This window comes from Lepidochelys kempii, chromosome 9 (assembly GCF_965140285.1).
Source record: "Lepidochelys kempii isolate rLepKem1 chromosome 9, rLepKem1.hap1, whole genome shotgun sequence".
NCBI classification, from domain to species: domain Eukaryota; kingdom Metazoa; phylum Chordata; order Testudines; family Cheloniidae; genus Lepidochelys; species Lepidochelys kempii.
The window spans coordinates 61,055,349-61,082,685 of record NC_136388.1 but is presented as its reverse complement, the minus strand read 5'-3'; the positions used below and the strand labels follow the sequence as shown (position 1 = coordinate 61,082,685).

At 53.6% G+C, this 27,337-nt stretch overlaps 1 protein-coding gene across 1 annotated transcript in view; it reads right to left on the bottom strand.

Annotated features, from left to right (window-relative positions):
- XPNPEP2 (X-prolyl aminopeptidase 2) overlaps positions 1–25,723 on the bottom strand; it is a 37,708-nt gene extending 11,985 nt beyond the window's left edge. Inside the window, exons 1-16 of the mRNA XM_073360629.2 lie at positions 25,466–25,723; positions 15,385–15,458; positions 14,736–14,846; positions 8,922–8,985; positions 7,643–7,747; positions 7,107–7,193; positions 6,719–6,865; positions 6,163–6,264; positions 5,354–5,435; positions 4,554–4,749; positions 3,572–3,661; positions 3,332–3,441; positions 2,430–2,507; positions 1,854–1,925; positions 1,519–1,579; positions 919–988 (exon numbers count right to left, since the gene is read on the bottom strand). Of these exons, the coding sequence (XP_073216730.1) occupies positions 919–988; positions 1,519–1,579; positions 1,854–1,925; positions 2,430–2,507; positions 3,332–3,441; positions 3,572–3,661; positions 4,554–4,749; positions 5,354–5,435; positions 6,163–6,264; positions 6,719–6,865; positions 7,107–7,193; positions 7,643–7,747; positions 8,922–8,985; positions 14,736–14,846; positions 15,385–15,458; positions 25,466–25,514 (1,498 nt within the window). The 5' untranslated portion in view covers positions 25,515–25,723. The remainder of the gene's footprint in view (positions 1–918; positions 989–1,518; positions 1,580–1,853; positions 1,926–2,429; positions 2,508–3,331; positions 3,442–3,571; positions 3,662–4,553; positions 4,750–5,353; positions 5,436–6,162; positions 6,265–6,718; positions 6,866–7,106; positions 7,194–7,642; positions 7,748–8,921; positions 8,986–14,735; positions 14,847–15,384; positions 15,459–25,465) is intronic.
- Positions 25,724–27,337: the final 1,614 nt, after the last annotated feature.

Here is a 27,337-nt window from a genome sequence, read left to right as displayed (position 1 = left end):
CCTTGTGGGATTCCCAATGCACCTGAAAGTTTCCAAAGAAAGATGGCAGAACTGCTAACAAACACAAATGGAGCTGTAGGTTTCATGGATGTCATTATGGGTCTTTGATAGGAGAACACAACAAATCCCGCAACCAAGGTCTCAGCCTAATCAGTCACTCTGGACTGAAGCTAAACAAGGAAAAGTGCATTTTCACCTACCCTAAATCAAGATTTTGGGACAGACAATAAACAAAGATGGAATCAGTCCTAGCCCTGAGAAAGTAGAACCAACTGGAGAATAGAACGCACCAACAAACGTACCAGAACTGAGATGAGTACTGAGGATGGTACATTGCCCTGGTCAATACCTACAAGACCCTTCTGCAGAGACAAAACCTCCAACCGAACTGTTAAAGTCCAACACATCTTGGCTGTGGGAGCCAAACCAAGAAATTGCCTTTAAAAAGGTAAAAGAAATGATCTCAACAGCTCTAGTTCTCACGTACTATGATGTGCTCACAATGCTCAGTGCGGAGGCAAACAAGCTACAGCCTAGGTGGGGTACTATTGCCACAACGTGGCTCTGAGTGGAAGCCAGTTGCATTTTGCTCTCTCACACTTACAGAAGCAGAAAAATGGCAGGCACAGATTGAAAAGGAGGGCCTGGCAAGAACATGGGCATGTGAGAACTTTCTCAGATCTCTGTGGACTGGATTAATTTACATGGGTAACAGACCAAAAACCCCAGGGAACCCTCATCAACAGAAAACACCTGGATCAAGCACCACTGAGATGCCAGGGCTCTTGGGTGGGTTGATCCATCTGAAAAGCCAACTATGCCCCAGAGCACTGACTCTCAGGTTCTCCCCGGCCTTGTTCTCAGCATGGGGCGCAGCCAGTGATCCCAGGGCAGGGCTGTCCCCAGCTTGGCACCTACCTGACGTTTCGGAGGGGAAGACGAGCCTGGCCAGGTCGATGTTTCCCATCAGCACTCGTGTATATGCTTCCTGCATAGGACAGAACAAGTCAGGGGCCACCTGCAGCACTTGTCATGGCTGCAGTGATGGCAACGCAAGGGGGCAGGGTGTCCATGCAGACTCACAACCCCTCTTCTGCACGGCATCAGAATTGCTCCGCTGCGGGCCCTATGGCTGCTAGCAGCTAATGGAGACTCTCCTCTAGCTAGGTGGTGGCGCCTGTGTTTCTGTAGCAGGGGAAGGTGGGCGTGTCCCAGCTGGCGCCATGAAGTCTCAAGTCTCAAGGTGTGGTGTTACCGCGGCTGTGAAACTCAAGCTGGCTGTGGATTTGAACAGGGTGCTGTCCTGTCCTGCTGCCTCTGGGCCCTCCAGGGGCTGGTGTCTGGGAGCCAAGGGATGGAAAGAGGAGAGGGCCCTTATTACTGACACAGGCAGGGAGTGGGGAGCCCTTGCCATCCCCCCCACAAGAGGTGCACATCAGTCCAGGACTGTAGCAGATGGTGCCTGGGACCCAGCCACAGGCCAAGGGCAAGGGGTCCACATAGGGGCATGCTCAGTACCTTCTGGAAAGGGGTGGGCTCTCCCCAGTGGACAGTCCGGGTTATATCCGTGGTTCCATCCCTGCAGCAGAAAGAAAAGTCAGCAGCATCCCCAGGAGCCGGGCCATGACTTTGTGAGCCTGGGACTCCCCGCCTGCAGAGCACGGAGCCGGACAGAGCAGCTCCTGTCTGTCCTCCTGCCCGCTGTGGGACTGGAGGGGCACTGGGCTGGGTACACCCTGGGGGAAGGCATCTCAGTGCAACCACCATGGTTTGCCTCTTTCTGGACATGGTTAGTGCTGTTCTTGTGGGGACAGAGCTGGGGCAGCATGAACATGAGGCCAGGCCATACGCACAGATATTGCCCTCCGGAGTCCGACAGGTACATTTCATCCACAGACAACTTTCGGCTGCTGATGTTGGATGGACTGAAAGGGAAAAACCCCACAGTAACCAAGAGATTCCGCTAACAACCCCAGTGGACACCCCGACAGCCCCCTCATGTACATGCTTGCGTACACTCACATATGTGCTCACATGCTACGGCGGGCCAGTCCGAGGGCCTGGAGCAACAGATAGAAATGGGAAAGCTCTGCAGGTCCCCTCCCCCAAGAATGCCCCCCCTCCTCACCACAGCATTGGAGCACCCCACCATGCAGCAGCAGGGCCCCCCACGTGCCATGTGTGCAGTGGGGAGCTGAGAGGAGCATGGCATTCAGCTCTGAGAGGGCTGCAGCTGGCTCCCCTCTCTAGGGCAGGAAGCCCCCACTACCTGGGCCCAGCTCCTGGGGCAGTTCTGTCTCCTGCCCTGCTGGCTGAAAGATTCCTGGTCCCGTGGGCATTGAGTGTGGGGGAGGCCTCGGTTGTGGAGGGCGCCAGGGCCTGTCCCAGCGGCACTGATCCCGTCCCTGGAGAGGCTGCTCCGCTGGTACCTGTAGTGGGCGAGTGCTGCGTTGAGCCCGCTGGCAGAGATGGTCTCAAAGCTGGTGCCCCTGCAGTGCTCCTTCTCTCTGGAAAGGAGAAAGGAGCCCGGGAATGGGGGAGGGATGAGACTGTGCAGCCAGGCCCCTGGGGGTGAGGAGGGGGCAGTGTGGCTGCCTCCAGGGACTGGGAGGGCAGGGGACATGGTTGCGCCCTACAGACTCAGGAGAGGTCAGAGCAAGCCCTGGAGAGGGTGCAGATGGAGTGTGAGGAAGGATAATCTAGCTGGACCCTGGCAATTGGTTCTCTGGTCTCCCCCTCCCCTCCATCCCCCTCCCTGCCGAGCCATGCATTGCTTCTTCCTCTTCGTTCCCAGTCTGGGGGGTGGTTTGGGGAAGGGAGGACACAGCAGGCTGGGGCTCACCCTGACCATCTCCCCCCCACACAGCTCCCTGGAGCCTGCTCTCCCCTCAGGCGGTGTGTAGCTGCCAGGGAATGGAAGGGTGATCAGCCTCTTTCTTCCAGTGCTCGGCTCTAGGACACCATCAGACTTCAACATCGCCTCACCACTAGGGGGTGCTGCTGATCTATATAAACCCGGCCAGTGGAATGCTGGCCATGGGCACCCTAATGCTTGCCCTGCCCGCTCTCCATGCGGCGCTGCCTAGCAGGGCACAGGGGTCTGCAGGCATCCCTGTGTGGCCGTGGCCATGCCCTGCTCACCGTCGGGGTCAACAACACAGAGCGACTCCCTCTCTGGTCACTAAGGGCTCGTGGGGAGCATGGGCCCCAGAGCCAGATCCTGCCCCATGGGCCCATCTCCCACAAGGCCTGTGGCTCAGTCAATGTCCCATAGGGGCGGGAGTGGGAATTGCCAGGCTGGAGCCCAGGCAAGGGTCACGCTCGTACTGACCTTCGTAGCTTGTCCACATAGCGAGCGCCGGAGAATTCATCCACCGACCCCTTGGGAACGTTCTTCTCCAGCCAGAGCAGGTATTGGATCACGGCCACGGCATCCCGCACCTGGGGGCAACCCACCAGGAGCCTGACTCTCCCAGGTGAGAGAAGCACCAGGCCCTTCCCCATGTCAGCCAGTCCCCACTTCCGGGCCAGCCCCTCTGCAGAGGGAGAGCCAGCTCCTGCCAGCACTTACGTGGGCCACTCTCAGCAGCGCCTGCTCCTTGGCGTTCTTCACTGCCTTGGTCATCATCACGGGGGAGTAGCTGCTTTCCACAAGCTTGTCCTGCAATGGGCAGGATGGGCCAGGTGTCAGCCGGCCAGAGGAGCGAGGCTTGCCAGCCACGCTGCCCCTGAGTGCCCTGTGCGTGCTGGGAGCAGGGGGACGGCTATTCCCCTGAGCTGCTGGCACACAGCAGCCCAGCTGGGGCCAGTGGCGGCTCCAGGCCCTGCACTTACCACCTGGCAGAAGAACTGGCTGGTTTCTGGGGGAGGAGGTGGGGGGCGTGGGTGGTGAGTCACACACCCAGGACCTCTCAACCCCTCCTCTTGCACACCTGGGGCCTCTCAACCCCCCTTCCCTTGCACACATGGGGCCTCTCACCCCCTTCCCTTGCACACCCAGGGTCTCTCAACCCCCTCCCCTCACACCTAGAGCCTCTCACCCCCCCTCCCCTTACATACCCAGGGCCTCTCAATCCCCTCCCCTCATGCACCCAGGGCCTCTCAGCCCCCTTCCTCTTGCACAGACAGGACCACTCAGCCCCCTCCCGTCACATGTCCGGGGCCTCTCAACCACCTCCCCTCACACATCCAGGGCCTCTCAACCCCCTTCCCTTCACACACACTGGGCCTCTCACTCCCTCCCCTCACACTCATGGGGCCTCTCACCCCCACTTCCCTCACATACCCGGGGCCTAACCCCCCTTCTCTTGCACATGCTGGGCCTCTTCCACCCCACCCCCCCAGCTTTGCACACGCAGGCACATCACTGCTGTCCCCTTCTTGCATGCCAGCTCCTTACATGGGTAATGATACCCCTGATGCCCCTCACACAGGCAGATTAGCCAAAGCCACTTCCAGCCTGGGGCTGGCTCAGCCTGTCCTGCAGATGCAGAAGAGAGGAGGTGGCAAAGGCATATCCCCTTGGCACTGGGAGGACTGGGGCCGGCGCTTACCTGGGGGATCACTCCGTAGAGCCCATAGGTAGTGTATTCCGTCCCAATCCAGACCCGGACGTCTCCCTGGGCATAGGCCTGCACCCTGGCTCGCACCTGGTCATACTCCTCCACCTGCACGCACAGGGGCCCCGGGCACTGTGCTCTCAGGGACTGCAGCGCCTCCGTGCTCAGGCGGCTGCTGTCCACAAACAGACTGGGGGGAAGGAGCACCGGGCTGGGCTCAGCTGTGGCCTCCACCACTGTCCAGCAGCAGCAGGCCCAGCACCCTAGATCAGGGCTGGGGAGGGAGTGGGGCTGGAGCCTGAACGCTGGGAAGAGAGCCCAAAGGGGATTGGGGAGCCGGCCCAGTCCCCAGAAGATGCACTGGGGCTCAAAGGAATTGGGGAGCCAGTTCTTGGGGGACATGAGGGGGCTCAGAGGATGTGGGGGAGCTGGTGCCCAGGAGATATGCTTGGGCTCAAAGGGGGTGAGGAGCCGATCTGGTACCCAGAGGGATTGGGGATGTGGGGCCAGTCCTTGGAGGATTCATGGGCTCAGAGGGGATGGGGCAGCTGGTACAGTCCCTGGGGGAAGTGCTGGGGCTCAGAGGAGCTGGGTGAGCCAGTCTGATCCCTGGGGGACACTCTTGATCTCAGAGGGGCTGGGGGAGCTAGACAGGTACCTAGAGGACATGTTGGGGCTCAGAAGGGATGGGGAAGCCGAGGGCCAGTCCGCAGGGGATGTGCTGAGGCTCAGAGGGGCTCAGGGAGCAAGCCCGGGCCCCAGGGGAAGTGCTGGGATGGGGAGCTGCTCTGTACCTGATGTCTGATGTGGTCAGCAGTGCGTAGGAGTAGAAGACAGGGTTGTACGAGATGTCATCTCCTCGGAGGTTGAAGAGCCCTGTAGGAACAAAGGTGTTACAGACCCTCCCTTGCGCACCAGGTTGCCTGCCCTGCCCTAGTGTTGCTCCCCGCTGGGTTCCTGGGGCAGTGCTGGCAGAGGGTATGGGCACGAAGTGACACTAGAGTGGTGCCATCTGTTGGGATGGGTGAACAGTGCCCAGCACAAGGGGCCCTGATCTCACCCCGTAACAGTGAACAGCCAGGCCGGGCAGGCAGTCTCAGCTTGGTGTGGGATGCCCAGCAGGGAAGCTGCTCTGAGTGGTGCTAAGGGCACTGAGGGCAGCTGTTGGTATGCTGGGAGGGTCTGAGTGGTGCTGAGGACACTGGGGGGTTTGTTGGGGGGCTGGGAGGGTCTGAGTGGTGCTAAGGGCACTGGGGGCGTCCGTTCAGGTGCTGGGAGGGTCTGAGGGGTGCTGAGGACACTGGGGGGTTTGTCGGGGGCTGGGAGGGTCTGAGAGGTGTTGAGGGCACTGGGGGCTGTTCAGGTGCTGGGAGAGTCTGAGGGGTGCTGAGGGCACTGGGGAGCTGTTGGGGGGCTGGGAGGGTCTGAGGGGCACTGAGGGCACAGGATTGGCCGTTGGGGGGCTGGGAGGGTCTGAGGGCACTGGGGGGGGCGGTGCTGGGGGCCTTGGACACCAGGGCTGCCGGCGAGAAGCCAGGGGTGTGGGCTGAGGCCATGGTAGGGAGGGTGCAGTGGCAGGATGGTCCTGGGCCACAGCGCTCACAGGCTGTCTCCTCCAGAGCCGACAGCAGCACTGCCGTGGGGCTCCTGTAATGCTGCTCCATTTGCCTCCGGATCCCGGACACTTTCTCCTGCCAGGTGCTGCCTGAAAGGACGGGGGGGTTGGGCATGAGAGTCAGGTACATGCAGGGCCCCATGCGAGCCCCTGGCTCATCCCTGCCCAGCTGGAGACCATTCGTTCCTCCAAAGCCTGCCCTGGCAGAGGGCTCAGGGCTGGCCAGGACTCTCTCTGCAGCCTCCCAGAAATGCTGTGCCCTCGGCGAGCAATCCAAGGACCTCCCAGCCTGACCCAGCCCAGCCAGACTCCACCAGGGGAGCCCAAAACATCTGGAGAGCTCCGGGGAGCACAGGCACCTCCCTGGGGCCAGCTGTGTGCGTGGCACTTAGACATTTGCCTTCCATCAGCACGAACAGGTACACGCCGCCGACATCCCAGCATGCCCAGTGGTATGCAGGTGGTTGCTCTCCAGTGTCACCAGCAGGGGGCGCCAGGGAATGGGCTCACACGCCACACCTACCCGCAGGGAGCAAGTACCTACCCGTGAAGGTCTCTGGCAGGAGGTAGATCTTGCTGGTGGGCAAAGGAGGCCGCTGCGTGCCCCAAACCAGGTCCACAAGGTTGTCCTCGATGGGAACCAGGGTCCTCCTGGAACCCTGCAGAACGCGGGCATAACTGTTCCAGAGATCTGAGAAGGGATGCAGCTGTCAGTTAGGCTCAAAGGTATGGTCAGTCTTCTGCGCCCTCCACAGGCACTGCTCCGGCCAAGGTTTCAGGGGGGAGAGCCAGGGCAATAGGAGCTGGGCTGCAGTGTTAAGCCCCCCACCCCATGTCCTAGGCCTTAGAGGGCAGGTACTGTGGAGTGGAATGGGGGGATGGAGGTTTGGCTCCTCGGGGCAGGTAGGAGACACAGGGAGCAGGGGTGATACCGATGGAGAAGAGGAAGGGATCCAGTCCAATGTTCTCGCCAGCGGGAATCTCTTGGAGCAGCCACTCGCCGATGGTATCAGTCCAGACTGCAAGACAGGGCATAGCACAGTGGCACGCGGGTTCTGGCAGGGGACGGGCAGGCTGGGAAGGGGGAGCAGGGCCCGGCACGGAGAGCTCAGGTGACTTGTGTGTGCCATGCCTGGAGAAAGGCTCACAGCTCTGAGTGTCCATAGCTGATGGGCTGCCAAGCTGGTTCTGCCAGGAGCCCAGGGCTCTGAGTCACTGCTAGACTGGCAGCCTCACGGTACCAGGGGCTGTTGTGTGCCAGGCCGGGTTTGCCCGCAGCTCTGGAGACCAGGGCTCCACAGTGAGAGGCTGGGCTCATGGTCCTGGGACTCCCCAGCACTGGGCACTCATGGCAGCTTCTGGGCACAGAAAGGCCACTGAGGCCCTGAGACTGAGGGCGGCTCTGGGACTGGAGTGGGCAGCAGAGGTCGGGCTTGGCACAATCTCCCTGCCCATTGTGGCTACTGACTTGTCTTCTGCAGCTCCCAGTTGCAGTCCATCTGGCGCTCAGCCTGGGTCCAGTACCGACTGTCTGTCCACAGAACCGCCTTCTTCGTTGTCACCACCCCAGTCCCTGAGACAGGGGAGGAGAAGGCTCATTAACCCGGTTCCAGACACTAGTGGTGCCAGTTGGGGGTGCTGTGGGGACGGAATGCCCCTTCCAAGGGGGTTGAGGGAGGACCCAGAGGGGGCCCTGTTGTGGGGGTGGGGAACGGAATTTGCTCCCAAGGAGTCTGTGAATTGGTGCCGCTGGCAGGCACATCTCACTGCCCCTCCCCTCCCAGAGGGGCTCTTGTCAGGACAGTTGCTGGGGTGGGCGACTCAGGCAGGGACCCGTTAGCCCCGGAGGCTAGTGCATCACTTGCTCTTTTGCTAATGCAGGGAGGGGCTTGCGTGGCATTGCATGCTGGCCTGTTCTGCGGCTTCGCACAGAACAAATGACCCACCTTCCCAGCCTGCCTCTGCGGTGATGGCAGTGGGCAGCAGGATGGTGCCATATGCCATAGCCCCTAAGGGATGGCAGGGACCTCAAAGGGTCACCTACCCCCTCCCCCTGCGTGGGCTTCTCCTTGTTGGGACTCCCACCTGCCTCCAGGGTAACAGGGACATGGGAAGTACTTGGTGTCCATGATGTGCTCACCGGTCCCCAGGGCTCCTTGCCCTGCACCAGCACATGCCCACCTTTGCAGTGAGGGATGCTATAACCTCAATGCAGTGAGTCTGGCAGGGAAGCCTGTTCCCATGGCTCTGCCTGCTGCCCATCAGTGCCCATCCTCAGCCCCCTTCCTCCTCCAGACATGGCCCAGCCAGACCCAGCCAGCTGGTTCCAGGAGGCCCCCATAGCCTCAGCAGTGCATGGGCTGGCTTCCCCTCGGCAGCTCGGAGCCCCTCTCTGGCTAACAAGGAGCGCAAGGGCTGGCTGATCCAGGGTTTGTGTGCTACGGAGGGGGAAGGTCTGTCCAGAGCTAAGTCTCACTCACCCCACCTACCCTGGCTGGGACGCAGTCAGCTGGAGAGCTTGGGGCCTGGTTACTTTGTGTCCGGGGCGTGGGAATGACCCCCCTGAGGATCAGGGAGAGAGCACACAGGGAGAGGCACCTTGTTCGGAGGGGGTGCTGGGAGGGATGGGCCCACCAGGGGCATAATGAGGGTGCAGCCTGGCTAGAGAGGCCTGTGGGGTGGGGGATCCACGAGTGGGGGAAGGGAAGGTGAACGGGAATGCAGACAGGCCGTGGGGATGCACTCACCTGCAGATCCCGTGAAGCCACTAATCCACGCCAGCCGTGCATCCCGCTCAGCAATGTACTCGCTCTGGGACACAGAGAGACACGGCATGACAGTGCATGCCTGCCCCCTGCCGCACGCAGAGAGACGCCATCACAGTGCATACCTACTTCCCTCATGCAGAGACACACCATCACAGTGCATGCCTACCCCCCCACGCAGAGACACACCATCATAGCGCACACCTACCCCCCCACAGACACGCCATCACCACGCATGCCTACCCCCCCACACAAAGACACGCCACCACAGTGCTCGCCTGCCACACCACTCAGAGACATGCATCACAATGCACGCCTTTCCCCCCATGCAGAGACACGCCATCAAAGCGCATGCCTGACCCCACCTCTACGCAGAGACATGCCATCATAGCATACACCTACACCCCTCATGCAGAGACACACCATGCCAGTGCACGCCTGCCCCCCTGTGATGCAGTGGGGATTTTCCCTTGTTAATGTTGTATGTGAGCCTATGTGAGTCTTACTGTTTTGCATGAATGCTGTGTGTGCCTCAGTTTTCCTGTGTATTGCACCAATGTCTAGGTGGTGGGAATAAGGGTGTGTGACTTTTGCGGGGGCTGCTCAGCTGCCTACATGGATGCTATGGCCTCCCCTTCATAACCTGAGACCCCGGGGGCGGGGATGCAACCAGGTGACTCTTGGCCCGGGAAGCGAGACAAAGGCCAGAGGAGGAGCAACGGGCAGGGCAGGGGCCAGGCAAGTTGGAAGCGAGTTGGCTGTCTTGGGGTACAAGCGGAGGGCCAGAGCCCTGACTCTAGGCTCCCCTCCCCCCAAGATGGACTTGGCTGAAAGTCACTGATTTCTGTGCTAACAAATTCTGTTCTATGCCAGGGATTTCCCTACACCCCCCCAGAATTCCCCAACACCCCCCCTCCCCAGTTTTGTGAACTAGTTACATGCAGTGTTGCCAATGTAGTGATTGTTTGGAAATTTGAATTGAAATTGAAACATTAATATTGTACATACTTTAAAAGCATATAAAAAGCAGGGGTTCTCAAACTGGGGGTCGGGACCCCTCAGGGGGTCGTGAGCTGTCAGCCTCCACCCCAAACCCCGCTTTGCCTCCAGCATTTATAATGGTGTTAAATATATAAAAATGTGTTTTTAATTTATAAGGGGGGGTCGCACTCAGAGGTTTGCTATGCGAAAGGGGTCACCAGTACACAAGTTTGAGAACCGCTGATATAAAATGTATGATAACATACGTGTATCTGCAAAAGTATAATACATTTGAAAAGTATGAACATAGACTAGCTTCCTTGTACAGCTGTTGTTTTTTATGACAATGCCAGTGCATTCAACAGTGATGTTGGCCAACCTAATAATTTCAAATTATGATTTGTAAGCAAAGTCTAAATGAGTTCTCCCTGACAGGTAGTGATGAGCTGGGGGCTGGGAGGAAAGGCTTCAGGACCAGATTGTATTTGCATTCACACCTAATCTACCTAGGTATCCAGCAAACAGAGCTGTGTTGCCCAAGCGATAGATTTTGGCTGGGGTTGGGTTACAAATCACTTGAATGCAGGGGGTAATGAAATGTTGTTGTTCTTATTGTCTGAACAAAGGGCAGTAGAACTGTACTTAGCCTGTGCTGATTGAGGGCATCAAGAGAGAGGGTGGGGACAGGTGTTTGGCTTGATGGTCTGCCTGAGTCACAAGTACTATTTGACCTGCCCCTCTCCACTGTTTAAAGACAGAGCTGATTAGGCTCCATAGAGAGTCTTGTTTTAAGTGACCACTACAGCTGAAATCACTGATAATCAGGTCTAAGTGCTTAGACCTGCTGTGGGACAGGGTTTCTGTGGAAGAGACGGCCCAGACTGCACTAGCAGCGAGGTTCCCCACTGAGAGCTCAGATGAAATCACTGAGAGCTGGGTGGAACTCAAGAGACCAACTCTCAGAGGTCACAGTGGCAGGTGGCAGCAGAAGGTGACAGCTCAGGGCCATTGGTAACAGATCGATGGAGTGCACAGTGGCACAACAAACAACAGTGGCCAGAGCGAACAGTGAGCAGCTGGAGGAATGAGCAAGGTGCCTTCTTGCCCCCAACCTCGGAGGTGAACTCATGTGAAAGCACCTCTGAACTCTGAGTCTCCACTGACCAAGGACAACACTGGTGAGTGTTAATGAGGCTGTTAAGAATACTGGAGACACAACACAGTTCATGCGAACAAACATGGCTGTGGCATCATACTTTCTATTTAAGCAAGAGATACCACACACTACAAACTGGAGGCCAATGTTAAGTGCATTGTCACTTGTTCATCCTGAAGTTGAACACTGGTCCTAAACAAGGCCAGCAAATGCTCACTGTCTTTCTGCAAGAAACTCAACTGACTGGCTAGAAGCACGTGGTGCAACAGTGAAAGACTCAACAGTTGAAAAAGTGTAGAACTCTCTCACCACATTCAAAAAATTCACATACATGGCTGATGAATGCACAAATGCAAATGGGCATCAAGTATTAAGTCATTGTGTATGTTATCTTGATGTCCGTGGTAGGCCAGTAGATGTATTTCTAGATGTTCAAGTTATAGAAGACACATTGGCTGCATCTGTGACAACCTACATCTTAGAAGAGTTAAATGCTTGTCACTTGGACCCCAAACAGATGGCTGCTTGTGCATTTGATGGACCTGCAAACTTCTCTAGAAGACATGGTGAAGTATAAGCTTTGCTCAGAGAAAAGTGTAACCCAAATCTCTCCTATGCAAACTACAGAGGCCATCTACTCCAACTAGCACTAGTACGAGCTGCAGACTCTTCAAAAGACATTTAAAAAGCTACAGATTTAATGTCTTCATTAGATTCTTTTTTCAGCAAGAGTCCAAAAAGACTGAATATCTTGGAAAATACAGAAGATATAGAAGATACACTGGGACTGAAATTCAGATTAGTCCAACCTGGGAAAATCCTTTCCCTGTCTCTTGGCTGTTGTCTTAAAATTACTCCAGCCATTATTACTGGCCTTGGAAAGTATCTACCAAGATGGGATGGATCTAAGTAGTGAGGCTGGTGGATTACTTTTGCTACTACGTTCAGAGAAGACTATTGCTGTTCTCTCTCTTGTAAGTCTACTGTTCAAACTACTTGGGTCATTAAACAATGCCATCCAGGCATCTGCTACAACAGTAGCAGATCTTTGTCCAGCAACAGAAGCTACATTTGGATCAATCAGAGAGCTATCCATTGAAAAAGTACTGGAAGAAGCAAAGACTTCAGTCCAGAAGTTGAGTAATGAAGGTATGATGAATGATGAAACATGATGAAATGATTAAAAAGAACGCTCAACTGTACTGTTGTGACTGGGAGTAACAAGAGATGAATTCCTACTTCCTTCATCCCAGGAAACATAGCACAAAGATTGGGTCAAGCCACTAGTGATGATAAAAAAGAAGTTGAAGTCAAATCTTCATTCGTCATATGATATTCCACTCTGTGTTCAAATTCTCTATTCTGTCCTGAGCACATGGCAGCCCCATTGCTAGTACTGCCTCACTCCACTCAACTGTCGGTGTTTTATAGGACTGAGATCTGTAAAAGCTACATAGAGGTTGAGTAGAATCTAGAAGTCGCTGTTGTAGATTTTTAAGAATCTAGTCTGTGTACTTTTTCAGTTGTCTTAACAAACACTTCTTGTCCTCTTCACTTAAGGATTCAATATATATTCAATATTGAATTTTCATCATTGAATAGAATTTTGTGTTTTGAAAGAAGTTGCCTTCTGCCTGATCATGTGAATGAACTAATGAGCATATCAACTGAAGGAATGGAAGTACCGGACAAACAAGAAGACACCAAAGATGAACGCATTGCATTCAAGAAGTTCATTAACAGAGTTGTGCGAAATTATAACAAGAAACCAAGAAGGATGTAGACGTAGTGCTTCATAGAAGGCTTGAGTAGCCAACTTTAAATTGTGTGATGATTTTAAAATATAAGTTAAATCTAATAAAATGGTCATGAAACATTTTTCAGTTTTTACTATGGTGCCATACAGCTCACCTTCACCCTCAGGGTCTCACCCGTCATCGGCCCTGACCCACCACCCCCGTAAATTCGAACAACCTCCCCTAATTTAAATTCCTGGGGAAAACACTGTTCCACGCTGTATTCCTATCAACTAATAAATCTTCTGTTTTACTGGCTGGCTGAGAGTCACGTCTGACTGTGGAGTTGCGGGGCAGGGCCCTCTGGCTTCCCCAGGAGCCTCGCCCAGGCAAACTCGCTGCGGGAAGCGCACAGTTGGAAGGGGATGCTAAACGCTCCAAGGTCAGACCCAGGAAGGTCGAAGCTGTGTAAGCTTCTTGCTCTGGAGACAAGAAGGCTCCCCCAGAGTATTGGCTTGTTTCATATGGAGTAGTTTCAGAGCATCTCCCTGGTGACTCCATGACACCCCCATGCAGAGACACCCCAGCAAAGCACTTGCCTGCCCCCGCAGAGATACGCCATCACAGCGCTTGCGTGCCCCCACAGACACCCCAGAACAGCGCATGCCAGCCACCCCACGCAGAGACATGCCATCCCAGTGCATGCCTGCCCTCACCCCCCACGCAGAGACATGCCATCCAGTGCACACCTGTCCCCACACCCCACGCAGAGACATGCCATCCCAGCGCACTCCTGCCCCCCCACGCAGAGACACGCCATCCCAGCGCATGCCTGCACCCTCCACGCAGAGACACGCCATCCCAGCACACGCCTGCCCCCCCCACGCAGAGACACGCCATCCCAGCGTATGCCTGCCCCCCACACAGAGACACGCCATCCCAGCGCACTCCTGCCCCCTACGTAGAGACACGCCATCCCAGCACACACCGGCCCCCCCCCACAGAGACACGCCATCCCAGCACACGCCGGCCCCCCCCACGCAGAGACACGCCAACCCAGCGCACTCCTGCCCCCTACGCAGAGACACGCCATCCCAGCACACGCCGCCCCCCCCCACGCAGAGACACGCCATCCCAGCGTATGCCTGCCCCCCACACAGAGACACGCCATCCCAGCGCACTCCTGCCCCCTACGCAGAGACACACCATCCCAGCACACGCCGCCCCCCACACACAGAGACACGCCATCCCAGCACACGCCTGCCCCCCCCACGCAGAGACACGCCATCCCAGCACACGCCGGCCCCCCCCACACAGAGACACGCCATCCCAGCACACGCCAACCCCCCCCACGCAGAGACACGCCATCCCAGCACACGCCTGCCCCCCCCACAGAGACACGCCATCACAGCGTATGTCTGCCTCCCCCCAAGCAGAGACATGCCATCACAGCGTACACTTGCCCCCCAAGACACCCCAGCATAGCACATGCCTCGCCCCCACAGAGACACACTATCACAGCACCCCCCCACCCCCCCGACACCCCAGCACAGCGCTGCTGCCCAGGGATGAGTGCGCTGAACAGTCTGGACACTGGCAGACAGCAGCTGCCCAGTGGGACTCTGCCCTACAGTCCCTCCCACTAGCAAGGCTCATGGTGCCTGGGGGGCAGGGGCTGTGCACCAAGGGGAACATGATCCAGGCAGGGGAAAGGGGCAGGTGTTTGGGCCAGAAGCGCTGGGCCAAACAGCTGTGCTCCCAGGGACAGGCAGCGAGGGCCTGAACCACAGGCAGGCACTGTGCAAAGGGTGCCTATTCCTGATCAGGGTGCAGCAAATGCTGGGGCCCCTGCCCCGGGGAATGGAGGGTGGGGGAGACCCTAGGGCAGGACAGAGACCTGGAGGCTGGCAGCCTGAGCCTTACCATGTGTGCATCGGTGGCTGGGATGATGTAGGCACTGATGTTGTAGAACTGCATGCGTTGGCGTAGGGCATTTAGCTGTGCGCTCGTGTCCGTCACCATGGGGGGCAGGAACTGAGGTCACAGAGAAACACACTAATGAGGGGCCGATCCCCGGAGCAGCCCTCTGCCCTCCTGGCCTTCCGTGGGGGCCCTGCACTGCTGGCATGGAGAGCAGGAGTAGTGAGGACGTGCAGCTGTGCTGACCACTCTACTCCTGTGTGCTGCCAGGCGGGGCAGCATGTCATTGAAACCACCCAAGGGCTGGCTGGCTGCTCCCTGGGGCCCATAACAGATGGCCCTGGCAGCACGTGGACCCTCTGACGTGTATTGCCTGCACTCGGGGCAACGGGGCTCAGAGCTGAGCACAGACAGGACAGAGACAGTCTTCAGAAAGGCAGGGAGGTGCCCCTGTGTTGTAGGGGGCTCGGCTTTCTGTTCAGCCGCTGGCTGGCTGCCCTTTGGCTACCCTGCCAGGACATGTGGATCCCTTGCTTTGCACTGAGAAGCAGGGAGAAGGCTGGAGGCAGAGAAGGGCAGAGAGGAGGGAGAAGGTCTGGGCCCGAGAGAATCTGGCTAGTGGGGGGTACAGTCAGGCCGGGGAGGATCTCACCGGAGGGGATGTAGTGCAGTCTCTGATGTCACTCCGAGCAGAGCTGCTTTGCTTCGGCCATCCCATGGCACAGCCTAGGAGCAAGGGAGAGAACCACGTCAGCAGCTGCTAGGATGTGCCCCTCTCCCTGAACCACTGAAATCCCTCCTCCTCGTTCCCTGCCATGTGTTCCTGGTGCCCCGTAAGCCCCAGCGCTGTGAGGCCAGACCTCTCTTCCTCTGCAAAGCACGGCTGCTCAGAAGGCCATGCAGAGACAAGGAAGATGCCAGTGCTCTAGCAGTGGGCTTATGGGGCCCAGAGCCAAGAAGCAGGGCCTATCTCCATGTCACACTAGTACGCGACAAAGAGCCTGGTTGTGAGGAAGACTTCCCCCAGCCTAGAGACAGTACAAAGCCTGTGCTGCAAACGCTGGTGATACTTGATGCTTTTCCTAAAGCTCCACCTCCTGGAGTCCTATGAGTTTGGAGAATCTTAGCTTGTGCTTTGTAAGATATAGTATGTTCCCAGCCCATGTGGTTGTGGAGAGAAGCCAGACATCATTGGCCGAGTGCAGCTGGAGGACTCAGAAACCAGGAGGTTTACATTTATTATTGTTTTAAATCTCATGACTTTTCAGCCAATCTCATGATTTCCTGACTCCAAGTTTTTGAGTGCTTGGGTTGGTGACACTCAAACCCAGGATTGGCCTGGCATCTGATCAGTCTCTACCACTGCCCCCTGCAGAAGAGCAGAAGCAGAGGCTTTGTTCGCTCCCCTGCCCTAAAGCAGAACGCAAGCCTGGTGCCCAGCATTCAGCAAATAGCAAATTCACTGAAAAATGCATGTTTCAGGGTCCTGAACCTGTTCAAGAATTTGCATTGAATTCAGCCAGTCGTTTCAGCCCCAAAAAGAAACATTTTGGAAATGCTGACTCAGTCTGTTTTAACAATATCCATTCAAAGCGACATTTGAAATGCTTTGTTCAACCTGTTTTTCATATAGTCAAGAAACCAGTTCCCACTGACCCAAGGTTTTTTTTCCTGTTCAACCACAAAACCCCCAAATCAATGATTTGCTCAGCCCAAGCGGAACAGAGCTGTGGCCTGAGCAGGGGGCAGTACCTGGGACAGAGCACCTCCTTGGGCCCGGCTTCGGTGTCAGTGTGGCACCCAGACTCACCTCGGCAGCAGATTGCTTTCTGTTGGACGTGACCAAGTTAGACTCCAACTCCAAGTTGCTTAAATATTTTAGCATCAGGGTGAAATGTTCAGACGTTGCTGACTGTAAGTGAACTAGGTACGTGGGGTAGGTTCACACAGTGTGTGTGTGGGGGGGGGGGTGTCTGTGTGATGCATGTGTGTATACTAGGGCTGTCAAGAGATTAAAAACATTAATCACGATTAATCGCACGATTAAAAAAAATAATAGAATACCATTTATTTAAATATTTGTGGATGTTTTCTACATTTTCAAATATATTGATTTCAAGTACAACACAGAATACAAAGTGTACAGTGCTCACTTTATATTTATTTTTTATTACAAATTTTTGCACTCTAAAAATAATAAACAAAAGAAATAGTATTTTTCAATTCACCTCAAACAAGTGCAGTAGTGCAATCTCTTTGTCATGAAAGTGCAACTTACAAATGTAGAATTATGTAAAAAAATCACCCGCATTCAAAAACAATGTAAAACTTTAGAGCCTACAAGTCCACTCAGTCCTACTTCTTGTTCAGTCAATCGCTCAGACAAACAAGTTTGTCTACAAGTTTGTTTACATTTGCAGGCAATAATGCTGCCTGCTTCTTGTTTACAATGTCACCTGAAAGTGTGAACAGGCGTTCTCATGACACTGTTGCAGCCGGCATCGCAAGGTATTTATGTGCCAGTTGCGCTAAAGATTCATATGTCCCTTCACGCTTCAACCACCATTCCCAGGGACATACGTCCATGCTGATGACGGGTTCTGCTTGATAATGATCCAAAGCAATGCAGATTGATGCATGTTTCATTATCTGAGTCAGAAGGTTGATTTTCTTTTTTGGTGGTTCGGGTTCTGTAGTTTCTGCATCAGAGTGTTGCTCTTTTAAGACTTCTGAAAGCATGTTACACACCCTGTCCTGATCAGATTTTGGAAGGCAATGCAGATTCTTAAATCTTGAGTCGGGTGCTATAGCTATCTTTAGAAATCTCACATTGGTACCTTCTTTGCATTTTGTGAAATCTGCAGTGAAAAATTAGAGGGAACACTGATGATGGCCCAGCACATGCTGTTTGTTTTAAGAACACTTTCACTGCAGATTTCACAAAATGCAAAGAAGGTACCAATGTGAGATTTCTAAAGATAGCTATAGCACCCGACCCAAGATTTAAGAATCTGAAGTGCCTTCCAAAATCTGATCAGGACAGGGTGTGTAACATGGTTTCAGAAGTCTTAAAAGAGCAACACTCTGATGCAGAAACTACAGAACCCGAAAAAAGAAAAGGAGTACTTGTGGCACCTTAGAGACTAACCAATTTATTTGAGCATAAGCTTTCGTGAGCTACAGCTCACTTCATCAGATGCATACTGTGGAAAGTGTAGAAGATCTTTTTATACACACAAAGCATGAAAAAATACCTCCCCCCACCTCACTCTCCTGCTGGTAATAGCTTATCTAAAGTGATCACTCTCCTTACAATGTGTATGATAATCAAGTTGGGCCATTTCCAGCACAAATCCAGGGTTTAACAAGAACGTCTGAGGAGGGGGGGGAGTAGGAAAAAACAAGGGGTAATAGGTTACCTTGCATAATGACTTAGCCACTCCCAGTCTCTATTCAAGCCTAAGTTAATTGTATCCAATTTGCAAATGAATTCCAATTCAACAGTCTCTCGCTGGAGTGTGGATTTGAAGCTTTTTTGTTGTAATATCGCAACTTTCATGTCCGTAATCGCGTGACCAGAGAGATTGAAATGTTCTCCGACTGGTTTATGAATGTTATAATTCTTGACATCTGATTTGTGTCCATTTATTCTTTTACATAGAGACTGTCCAGTTTGACCAATGTACATGGCAGAGGGGCATTGCTGGCACATGATGGCATATATCACATTGGTAGATGTGCAGGTGAACGAGCCTCTGATAGTGTGGCTGATGTTATTAGGCCCTGTGATGGTGTCCCCTGAATAGATATGTGGGCACAGTTGGGAACGGGCTTTGTTGCAAGGATAGGTTCCTGGGTTAGTGGTTCTGTTGTGTGGTATGTGGTTGCTGGTGAGTATTTGCTTCAGGTTGGGGGGCTGTCTGTAGGCAAGGACTGGCCTGTCTCCCAAGATTTGTGAGAGTGTTGGGTCATCCTTCAGGATAGGTTGTAGATCCTTACTAATGCGTTGGAGGGGTTTTAGTTGGGGGCTGAAGGTGACGGCTAGTGGCGTTCTGTTATTTTCTTTGTTAGGCCTGTCCTGTAGTAGGTGACTTCTGGGAACTCTTCTGGCTCTATCAATGTGTTTCTTCACTTCCGCAGGTGGGTATTGTAGTTGTAAGAATGCTTGATAGAGATCTTGTAGGTGTTTGCCTCTGTCTGAGGGGTTGGAGCAAATGCGGTTATATCGTAGAGCTTGGCTGTAGACAATGGATCATGTGGTGTGGTCTGGGTGAAAGCTGGAGGCATGTAGGTAGGAATAGCGGTCTGTAGGTTTCCGGTATAGGGTGGTGTTTATGTGACCATCGTTTATTAGCACTGTAGTGTCCAGGAAGTGGATCTCTTGTGTGGACTGGACCAGGCTGAGGTTGATGGTAGGATGGAAATTGTTGAAATCATGGTGGAATTCCTCAAGGGCTTCTTTTCCATGGGTCCAGATGATGAAGATGTCATCAATAACCCGAACCACCAAAAAAGAAAATCCTTCCCCACTCTGAACTCTAGGGTACAGATGTGGGGACGTGCATGAAGGACCCCCTAAGCTTATTTTTACCAGCTTAGGTTAAAAACTTCCTCAAGGTACAAACTTTGCCTTGTCCTTGAACCGTATGCTGCCGCCACCAAGCGTTTTAAACAAAGAACAGGGAAAGAGCCCACTTGGAGGCGTCTTCCCGCAAAATATCCCCCCAAACCCTACACCCCCTTTCCTGGGGAAGGCTTGATAAGAATCCTCACCAATTTGTACAGGTGAACACAGATCCAAACCCTTGGATCTTAAGAACAATGAAAAATCAATCAGGTTCTTAAAAGAAGAATTTTAATGGAAAAAAAGGTAAAAGAATCACCTCTGTAAAATCAGGAGGGAAAATACTTTACAGGGTATTCAGATTCAAAATGCAGAGGATCCCCCTCTGGGCAAAACCTTAAAGTTACAGAAAACAGGAATAAACCTCCCTCTTAACACAGGGAAAATTCACATAAAATGAAAGATAAACTTATCTGCCTTGCCTGGCTTACCTATACTGGTTGCAATATTGGAGACTTGGATTAGTATGGGTTGGAGAAGATGGATTTCTGTCTGGCCCCTCTCAGCCCCAAGAGAGAACAAACATGTAAACAAAGACCACAAACAAAAGCCTCCCCCCCCAGATTTGAAAGTATCTTGTTCCCTTATTGATCCTTTGGGTCAGGTGCCAGCCAGGTTAGCTGAGCTTCTTAACCCTTTACAGGTAACAGGAAGTTGCCTCTGGCTAGGAGGGATTTTATAGCACTGTATACAGAAAGGTGGTTACCCTTCCCTTTATAGTTATGACAGTCTCTAAGGTGCCACAAGTCCTCCTGTTCTTTTTGCGGATACAGACTAACACGGCTGCTGCTCTGCAACCTATGTTTCTAAAAGCTCTGCCCTAGGGATTATTGTGGGCCAGGTCTCTGGCCTATACGATTCAGGAGATCAGACTAGGTCACACTGGTCCCTTCTGGCCTTGGAACCTACGAGTCTAAGGCTGTGTCTACGCTGCCACTTTCAGAACTAAAACTTCTGTTGTTCAGGGGTGTGAAAAAACAACCCCCTGAGCGACAAACGAAAAGTGCCAGTACAGGCAGTGCTTTATGGCCATGTTCCCACCAATAAAGCTACCACCACTCGTTCGGGGTGGCTTTTTTAATCCCTCTCCCCCACCGGTAAAGCGTGTCTACACTGCCCACGTCACCGCGTGGCCGTGCTGTGGCCACGCTGCAATGTGGATAGTGTAGACACACCCTAAGAAAGGGGAATAGTGTTCTTACAGATTCTGGGTTTAAGGGATTAGTCTTGGAACTGAGATGTAAAGTAAGACAGGGAGCCTGCAGGGGCTGAGGAGCGCCCTGGGACAGCACCTGTCCACAGGCAGGAAGATGGGGCAGAGAGAAGTGTATCTCATGGGATACAGAAGGGCCAAGGTTTAGGTAATGATACTGGTTTTGGGGGCTGGGGGATTGGAGATGTCCCCCACACGGGGGATCCTTCCACTCCCCCTGCTGGGGATCTCAAGGAATAGCTTGAAGATGCTCTTCCAAGGAGCACTTCTCCCCAGCTGTGTTGTGTTTCCATGTCATTGTCCAGCTGGCAATTATGAGGCGTGAGCTCTGTGAGCTGTATGGATTTCCCAGCATTTCTGGAACACATAGATTTGATCCCTAGAGAGCAAGACTCGGCTTCAACAACACAAAACTGCACATCAAATAGAAACCGTGCAGTGTCTCACCCTCTAAACACGAGCAGGAGAGTGCCAGGATTGCGAGAGAGAGTTCCTGGAATCAGCCAGAGAGCATGAAGGTGTTTGCAGCCATGAGAAGGAGATTGATTGCAAACAGGGATTCTGGACACATTCGAGGTTTCCAATAAATACATTTTCCTGAATCCAAAGGAACCACAAGCACTTCAGCCCCAAGAGAGGTGCCTGCACGGGAGACCAGAACCGGAGGAGTCAGAGCAAGGTGCAGAAATCTGGAGAGCTTGTGGGTGGTGTAGATGGGAAGGGGAACAGAGTGGAGTCAGGTCATGCTCCATGTACTGGGGGAGCAGAGTGGATGGTTGTGACACTTGGGCTGTAACTTTTCCCTGCTTAGGAATTTATCATGGAAACTAGGTCAAATTAGTTTCAACGAAGAATGTTATGAACAGGTGCAAGAGAACCGCAGAGACACTGGGCTAGTCGGAACCAAACAGGCCACGTTGATGTCATCCAAGGACTGCTGAAATGATGCTAAGTAAAAACAGATGATGATGTGGAGCCAAAATTGGGATGTTGGATATTAGGCCTAATTGGGAGGGGCTGAACCATTCCACCCACCCTTCCCTGTGTGGATCCTTAAAGAAAGAGCGTTTTGGGGGGAAAGACAGAACGAACAGACAGAAGAGGAAGAAAAGATGGAGGCTACTGAAGTAAGCTTCACCATCATAGGTACCACCCCCGCCCCCATTTCCTGGGACCCTGGGCTTTCGTCATCCTGCTCCTGAGAGATGTCCTGACCAGATCGAGCCAGAGGGAGGAACCTAGCTGACATCACCACCTCTCTCAGCTCCAGCTGAATTCCCAGCACCTGGCATGACAGTTTTACTACCGTGACACTGTCAAACAAGGGCTTTTCTGTCTAAAATCACCTTTTACAGCAGCTCATGCCCACCTCAGCCAACTTCATCTCTTTTCCCGGAAAAGACAGGCTCTCCCCTTGTATCAGGGGAGGAGGAAGCAGAGAGGAAGCCGGGCACTCGCTGTGTATTTGGGGGCGGGAGCAGAGAGGAGGTCAGAGAGGAGGCTGGGCACTCGGTGTGTATTGGGGAAGGGGGGAGCAGAGAGGAGCCCAGCATTTGCTGTGTTTCGGGGAGGGGGAGCAGAGAGGACGCTGGGCACTTGCTGTGTCTCGGGGAGGTGGGGAACAGAGAGGAGGCCGGGCACCCGCTGTCTATCTGGAGGGTGGGGGATAGAGAGGAGGCCAGGCAGTTGCTGTGTACTATTTACTATGGCTAAACATAAATGTGTCCAAAGAATGCAGACCACATGTACAGGATGGGGGACTCTATCCTGGGAAGCAGTGACCGTGAAAAAGATTTCAGGGGGTGGATAATCAGTTGAACATGAGCTCCCAGTGCTACACAGTGACCAAAAAAGCGAATGCATTCTTGAAATGCATAAACAGGTGTGACGAAGTGGGACTGTTCTTAATGTTTCCTCTGAATAGTGTGGGGGTGCCTCAGTTTCCCCTATGCAGTTCTTAAGTATCTAGGGGGTGGGATAAGGGTGTATGATCGTTGCAGAGCCCTAGAGGGCAGGTATGTGCAGGGGTCTGGACACAGAGAATGGCCAACACCCTGTTTCCTGGCAATTGATGGCCTGGGCCCTTCCCCGCTGCAAGGTGAGAGCTAAAGGGTTGGAGAATAAAGGAATCAGGTGACATTCTGGCCTGGAAAGGGACAAAGCCCAGAGGAGGAGGGGCTGCAGGGGGAGGCAGTTTGGGGCTGGCTGGGGACTAGGAGTGAAGTGCAGACATGGTTGTCTGGCTCACTGCCCCCCAAAATGGACTCAGCTGAGGGGTCCTGTTCTCTGCACCTACAAGCTCTGTATTAGACCATGTTCCTGTCATCTAATAAACCTCTGTTTTACTGGCTGGCTGAAAGTCACGTCTGACTGCGGAGTTGGGGTGCAGGGCCCTCTGGCTTCCCCAGGACCCCACCTGGGCGGACTCGCTGTGGAAGCACATGGAGTGGCAGAGAGGATGCTGAATGCTCCGAGGTCAGACCCAGGAAGGTGGAAGCTGTGTGAGCTGTGGGTCCTGCAGACAGTCTGCTCACAGAAAGGAGACTTCCCCAGAGTCCTGACTGGCTTCATAGGGAGCAGTTCCAGAGCATCGGCGGGGGACTCCGTGACAACAGGGAATCTCGAGTCGGAGCAGAGAAGTTATTTTACCTCTGTGTTGGGCACTGGTGCGACTACTGCTGGAATCCTATGTCCAATTCTGGTGTCCACAACTCAAGAATGATGTTGATAAACTGGAGAGGGGTCAGCCAAGAGCCACAAGAACAATTAAAGGATTAGAAAACCTGCCTTACAGTGAAGGGGCTTAATCTATTTAGCTTAACAAAGCGAAGGTTAAGAGGTAACTTGATCCCAGTATATAAGTACCTCCATGGGGAAGAAATCAATCTAGCGGAGAAAGTTATACCACGATCCAGTGGCTGGAAGTTGAAACTACACAAATTCAGATGGGAAATAAGGCATACATTTTTATCTGTGAGAGTAATTAACCACTGGAACAATTTACCAAGGGTTGTAGTGGATTCTCCATCACTGACAATTTTTAAATCAAGATTGGATATGTTTCTAAAAGATCCACTCTGAGAATTATTTGGGGGCAGTTCTCTGGCCTCTGTTATACAGGGGCAGGGGGCGGGGTCAGGCTAGATCAGAGGTGGGCAAAGTACAGCCCAGGGGCCGCATCTGGCTCTTCAGACATTTTAATCTGGCCCTTGAGCTCCTGCCGGGGAGGGTGGTCCGGGGCTTGCCCTGCTCTGGCACTTCAGATGAGGAGCGGGGTCGGGGGCTTGCCCCTCTCCATGTGTGCTGTGGCTCCATGCAGCTCCCGGAAGCAGCAGCATGTCCCCTCTCCAGCTCCTACGCGGAGGGGCAGCCAGAGGGCTCCCCACGCCACCCCTGCAGCTCCCATTGGCCAGCACCCCCATCCAGAGCCCTCAACCCCTCCCACACCCAACCCCCAATTTTGTGAGCATTCATGGCCTGCCATACAAGTTCCATACCAAGATGTGGCCCTCGGGGCAAAAAGTTTGCCCACCCTGGACTAGATGATCACAATGGACCCTTCTGGCTTTGGAATCAATGAGCCTATGAGCTAGGTAGATCTGCAGCATCATGAGAGGATGGGCAGGGACTGCGATTAGTGGGGACTTGCTGACCAGCATGCCCTGCCTGGAGCGTTGCACCCCCTGTACCATGGTCCCCCTAGAGACTGCTGGAACAGGGCTCCCTTCTGGTGGATGCTTGAGCCATTAAAAAACAAAGGAAATTACTGGACAAAAACATTATTAGTATGAGGTTAAGGTTCAGAGCGTGCCCACAGATTGGTCAAATTAGGGTACAAATCCTCACAAGAATGGGGTGGTTATCAAAAACCAACCGGTAAGCAGCCAGGCTATTCAGAGCCAAGGTAACTTTACAGCGAGGCAAACATATCAAAGCATGCAAATCCACAGAAAAAGAGGGCAAACCACCTTGTAGTGATACTCCAAGGTGATCTGAAATGGAGTCAGGCTTAGCCATTCGCCAAGATCTTCACACAAAGCTAGAATGCCCCATGCACATGACCAACAGCTGTATTCTGCAGATTCGTGCTCAGATACATGGATGACTCCTGGGGCTGCCGTTCCCTACACTCTGCTGCTTACTCAGGGGCTGGTCCTGACAGAGGCCACTCAGCACAGCACAGGATCGGACCCTGCCAATTCCACATGCCAAGATGCTCTCTTGGCTGAGTTATCGACTGAGTCTCTGCTTACAGAACTCGAATCACTCTGATCTTAGTTTGCTGGGATTTTAATCTTTCTTGCTCTCATAATGTCAGTCACAGCAGGCCACCGGAGCACATCCCAGATCACTTGCCATCTGCTTGTGGAGGTGCCCAGCTGGGCCACTGATCTTCCCTGCATGAGTCCAGGCTGCACTGACCAATGCTTTGGGGTTGGAAAGTCCATTGCATATTCCCACAGTTTGTCCTTTAGTCAGTCTGTCATGCAGGGGCCACAGATCAGTGCCCACAGGAGGGACAAGCCCCCAGGGCCAGAAGGAGCTGGAGAACTCCGCTTCAGGTCTGGGGGACAGGGGCAAGGAGCAGCAGTACTATTGTCCTTTCTAAGAAGAAAACCTCACTTGTTTTCTCTGGGATGCCGAGCAAAGAGACTTGTCTTTATTTAACCCTAAACTTCCAACTCAGATCTCAATACCAAGTCAGGCACATGGGTCCCGGCCCATGGCAGCGAAAGGAAAGGCATGGGCTAGACATTCGAGGGGGTGAGGGGAGATTAGATAGATAGATAGATAGATTAGATAGATAGGCAGGCTCAGTGAGAACAACGGTTTGTCCCAGGCTCAGCCCAGCTCTCCATGCTGGTGCCATCTGAATGAAGACTCTCACCAACATACCAGGAAGGAGAAGTATCCAGGCCCATGTGGTCCAGTGAGAAGAGGGCATGTTTCCTTGGCAGTCCGGAGCCTTCTTCTTCCAGGTGGGATCAAAGAGCTGAGGTCTGAGTCTTTGTCTGACTCCCAGTCCCAGTCCTCCTGTCCTGGAAGTGTTACAGCTGTGCCCACGAGACAGCAGGTCCTTAGTCAGCAACAGGCAGAGAGCTAGCTTTCAGATTCCTTTCACTTCCTCTGTCCTCCAGTTCAGATTCTTTCAACCAGATAAAAGCAAACAGATAATACAGCAAGGGACAGGGTCCCAAAGTCCAAAGATCCACCCAAAGTCAGCAGCAGTGACAGACAATATCAGAGAATCCAGCCTAGGCCTGCTCCCCTGGCACACTTCTGGGTAAGGGTGGGGCTTGAAAAGGACTGGAAAAGAAGCAGCATAGGGGCATGTGCCTTGCTTTGCTCCTGCCGGCTCTTCTGAGGGCCTGAAAGGAGATTTGTCTAGCCGGGTGTTTATGCTAGAAAGGTCAGGGATACAGGGTCTCCCTGGAAGTCTCACAGACCCAAAGATCTGGCATAGGGGCATCCTCTGCTCTCAGCTGGCAGGAGTGGGGCACAATCGTTCACATTCAGATGTTTAAGGTCACCAGGTTTACGAAGCCAGGCAAAATTTAAGGGCTTTAAACAACCTGAGTGAAATCCCCTCCCCTCTCAAGTGCTCAGCTTGCAGCTCCTTGGGAGATCATCATCCTGCAAGTTCCCCAGCTGGCCACAGAGCCTTTTAGAAGAAAGAAACAAGGGAGATAAGACCCAAATGTATACCTTAAAGAACAAGCAGCAGACAAACAATCCCCTTCGCAGGCCCTCTTTCTGCATCATAAAGCCACACACAAGGGCACAGAGCCAATTCTTTTCCTTTGCGGCTGACTTTAGTCCAGGCCAGAGGGAGGCTGTGGGGCTCAGGTGGGGGCCTGCCAGAACAGAAGTGCAGGAGACAGATGGACTTTCCTTTCCTTTCCCCAGTCTCCTGGCCTGGTTGGGGCAGAGGAGGGCAGGGCTTGGGCCCCACTCACCCCAGTGCCTGCTCTTACATTTTCCCTCCGATTTTGGTACTTTTTGACAACTGCAAGTTAAACACACTATGAGCCTGACCCACACTCAGTATTGTAGCCAGTCATTAACATGCACAGCTAGGGCTGGGGGACATCCTCAGAGGGAGGAGTGACCAGATCCAAGCCCCCCTGGCTCCCGGATTACATGGCCACTTCTTGTTCTCCAGACAGTTCCTGCTGCAGGAGCTGGGTGGGCTGCAGGAGTGGAGCTGTCTCCGAGCACCTGCGTTTGCTGCTCCTGGTGCAGGAGCACAGTCATAGACTCATAGAATATCAGGGTTGGAAGGGTCCTCAGGAGGTCATCTAGTCCAACCCCCTGCTCAAAGCAGGACTAATCCCCAATTTTTTCCCCAGATCCCTAAATGGCCCCCTCAAGGATTGAACTCACAACCCTGGGTTTAGCAAGCCAATGCTCAAACCACTGAGCTACCCCTCCCCCCCTCCCCCCGCCTATAACACCCCAGCACGCCAGAGTCCTCGCTGGCTTTACTCAGATATCGTGTGAGGGCCACCCATAGGGTCGACTCTCAGGGCTGGTGATGACCTTGGTGCAGAGGGTGTAGCTGTGACCGGGGCAGGTTATCAGCCACTTGCTGAGTGGAATTTATCCTTCTGCCCGACCTGCATGGGTGAGACTGATTGCCAGTCCTGTCGCTGTCTCTCTTCTGGCACAACTTCCTGGAGCACAACGCCACCTGCGGTGCCTGACTCGAGGAGCACGTTAGATGTTGGCGCTGGGGTTTTTAATCCGTCTGACCATGAGCCTGATAAA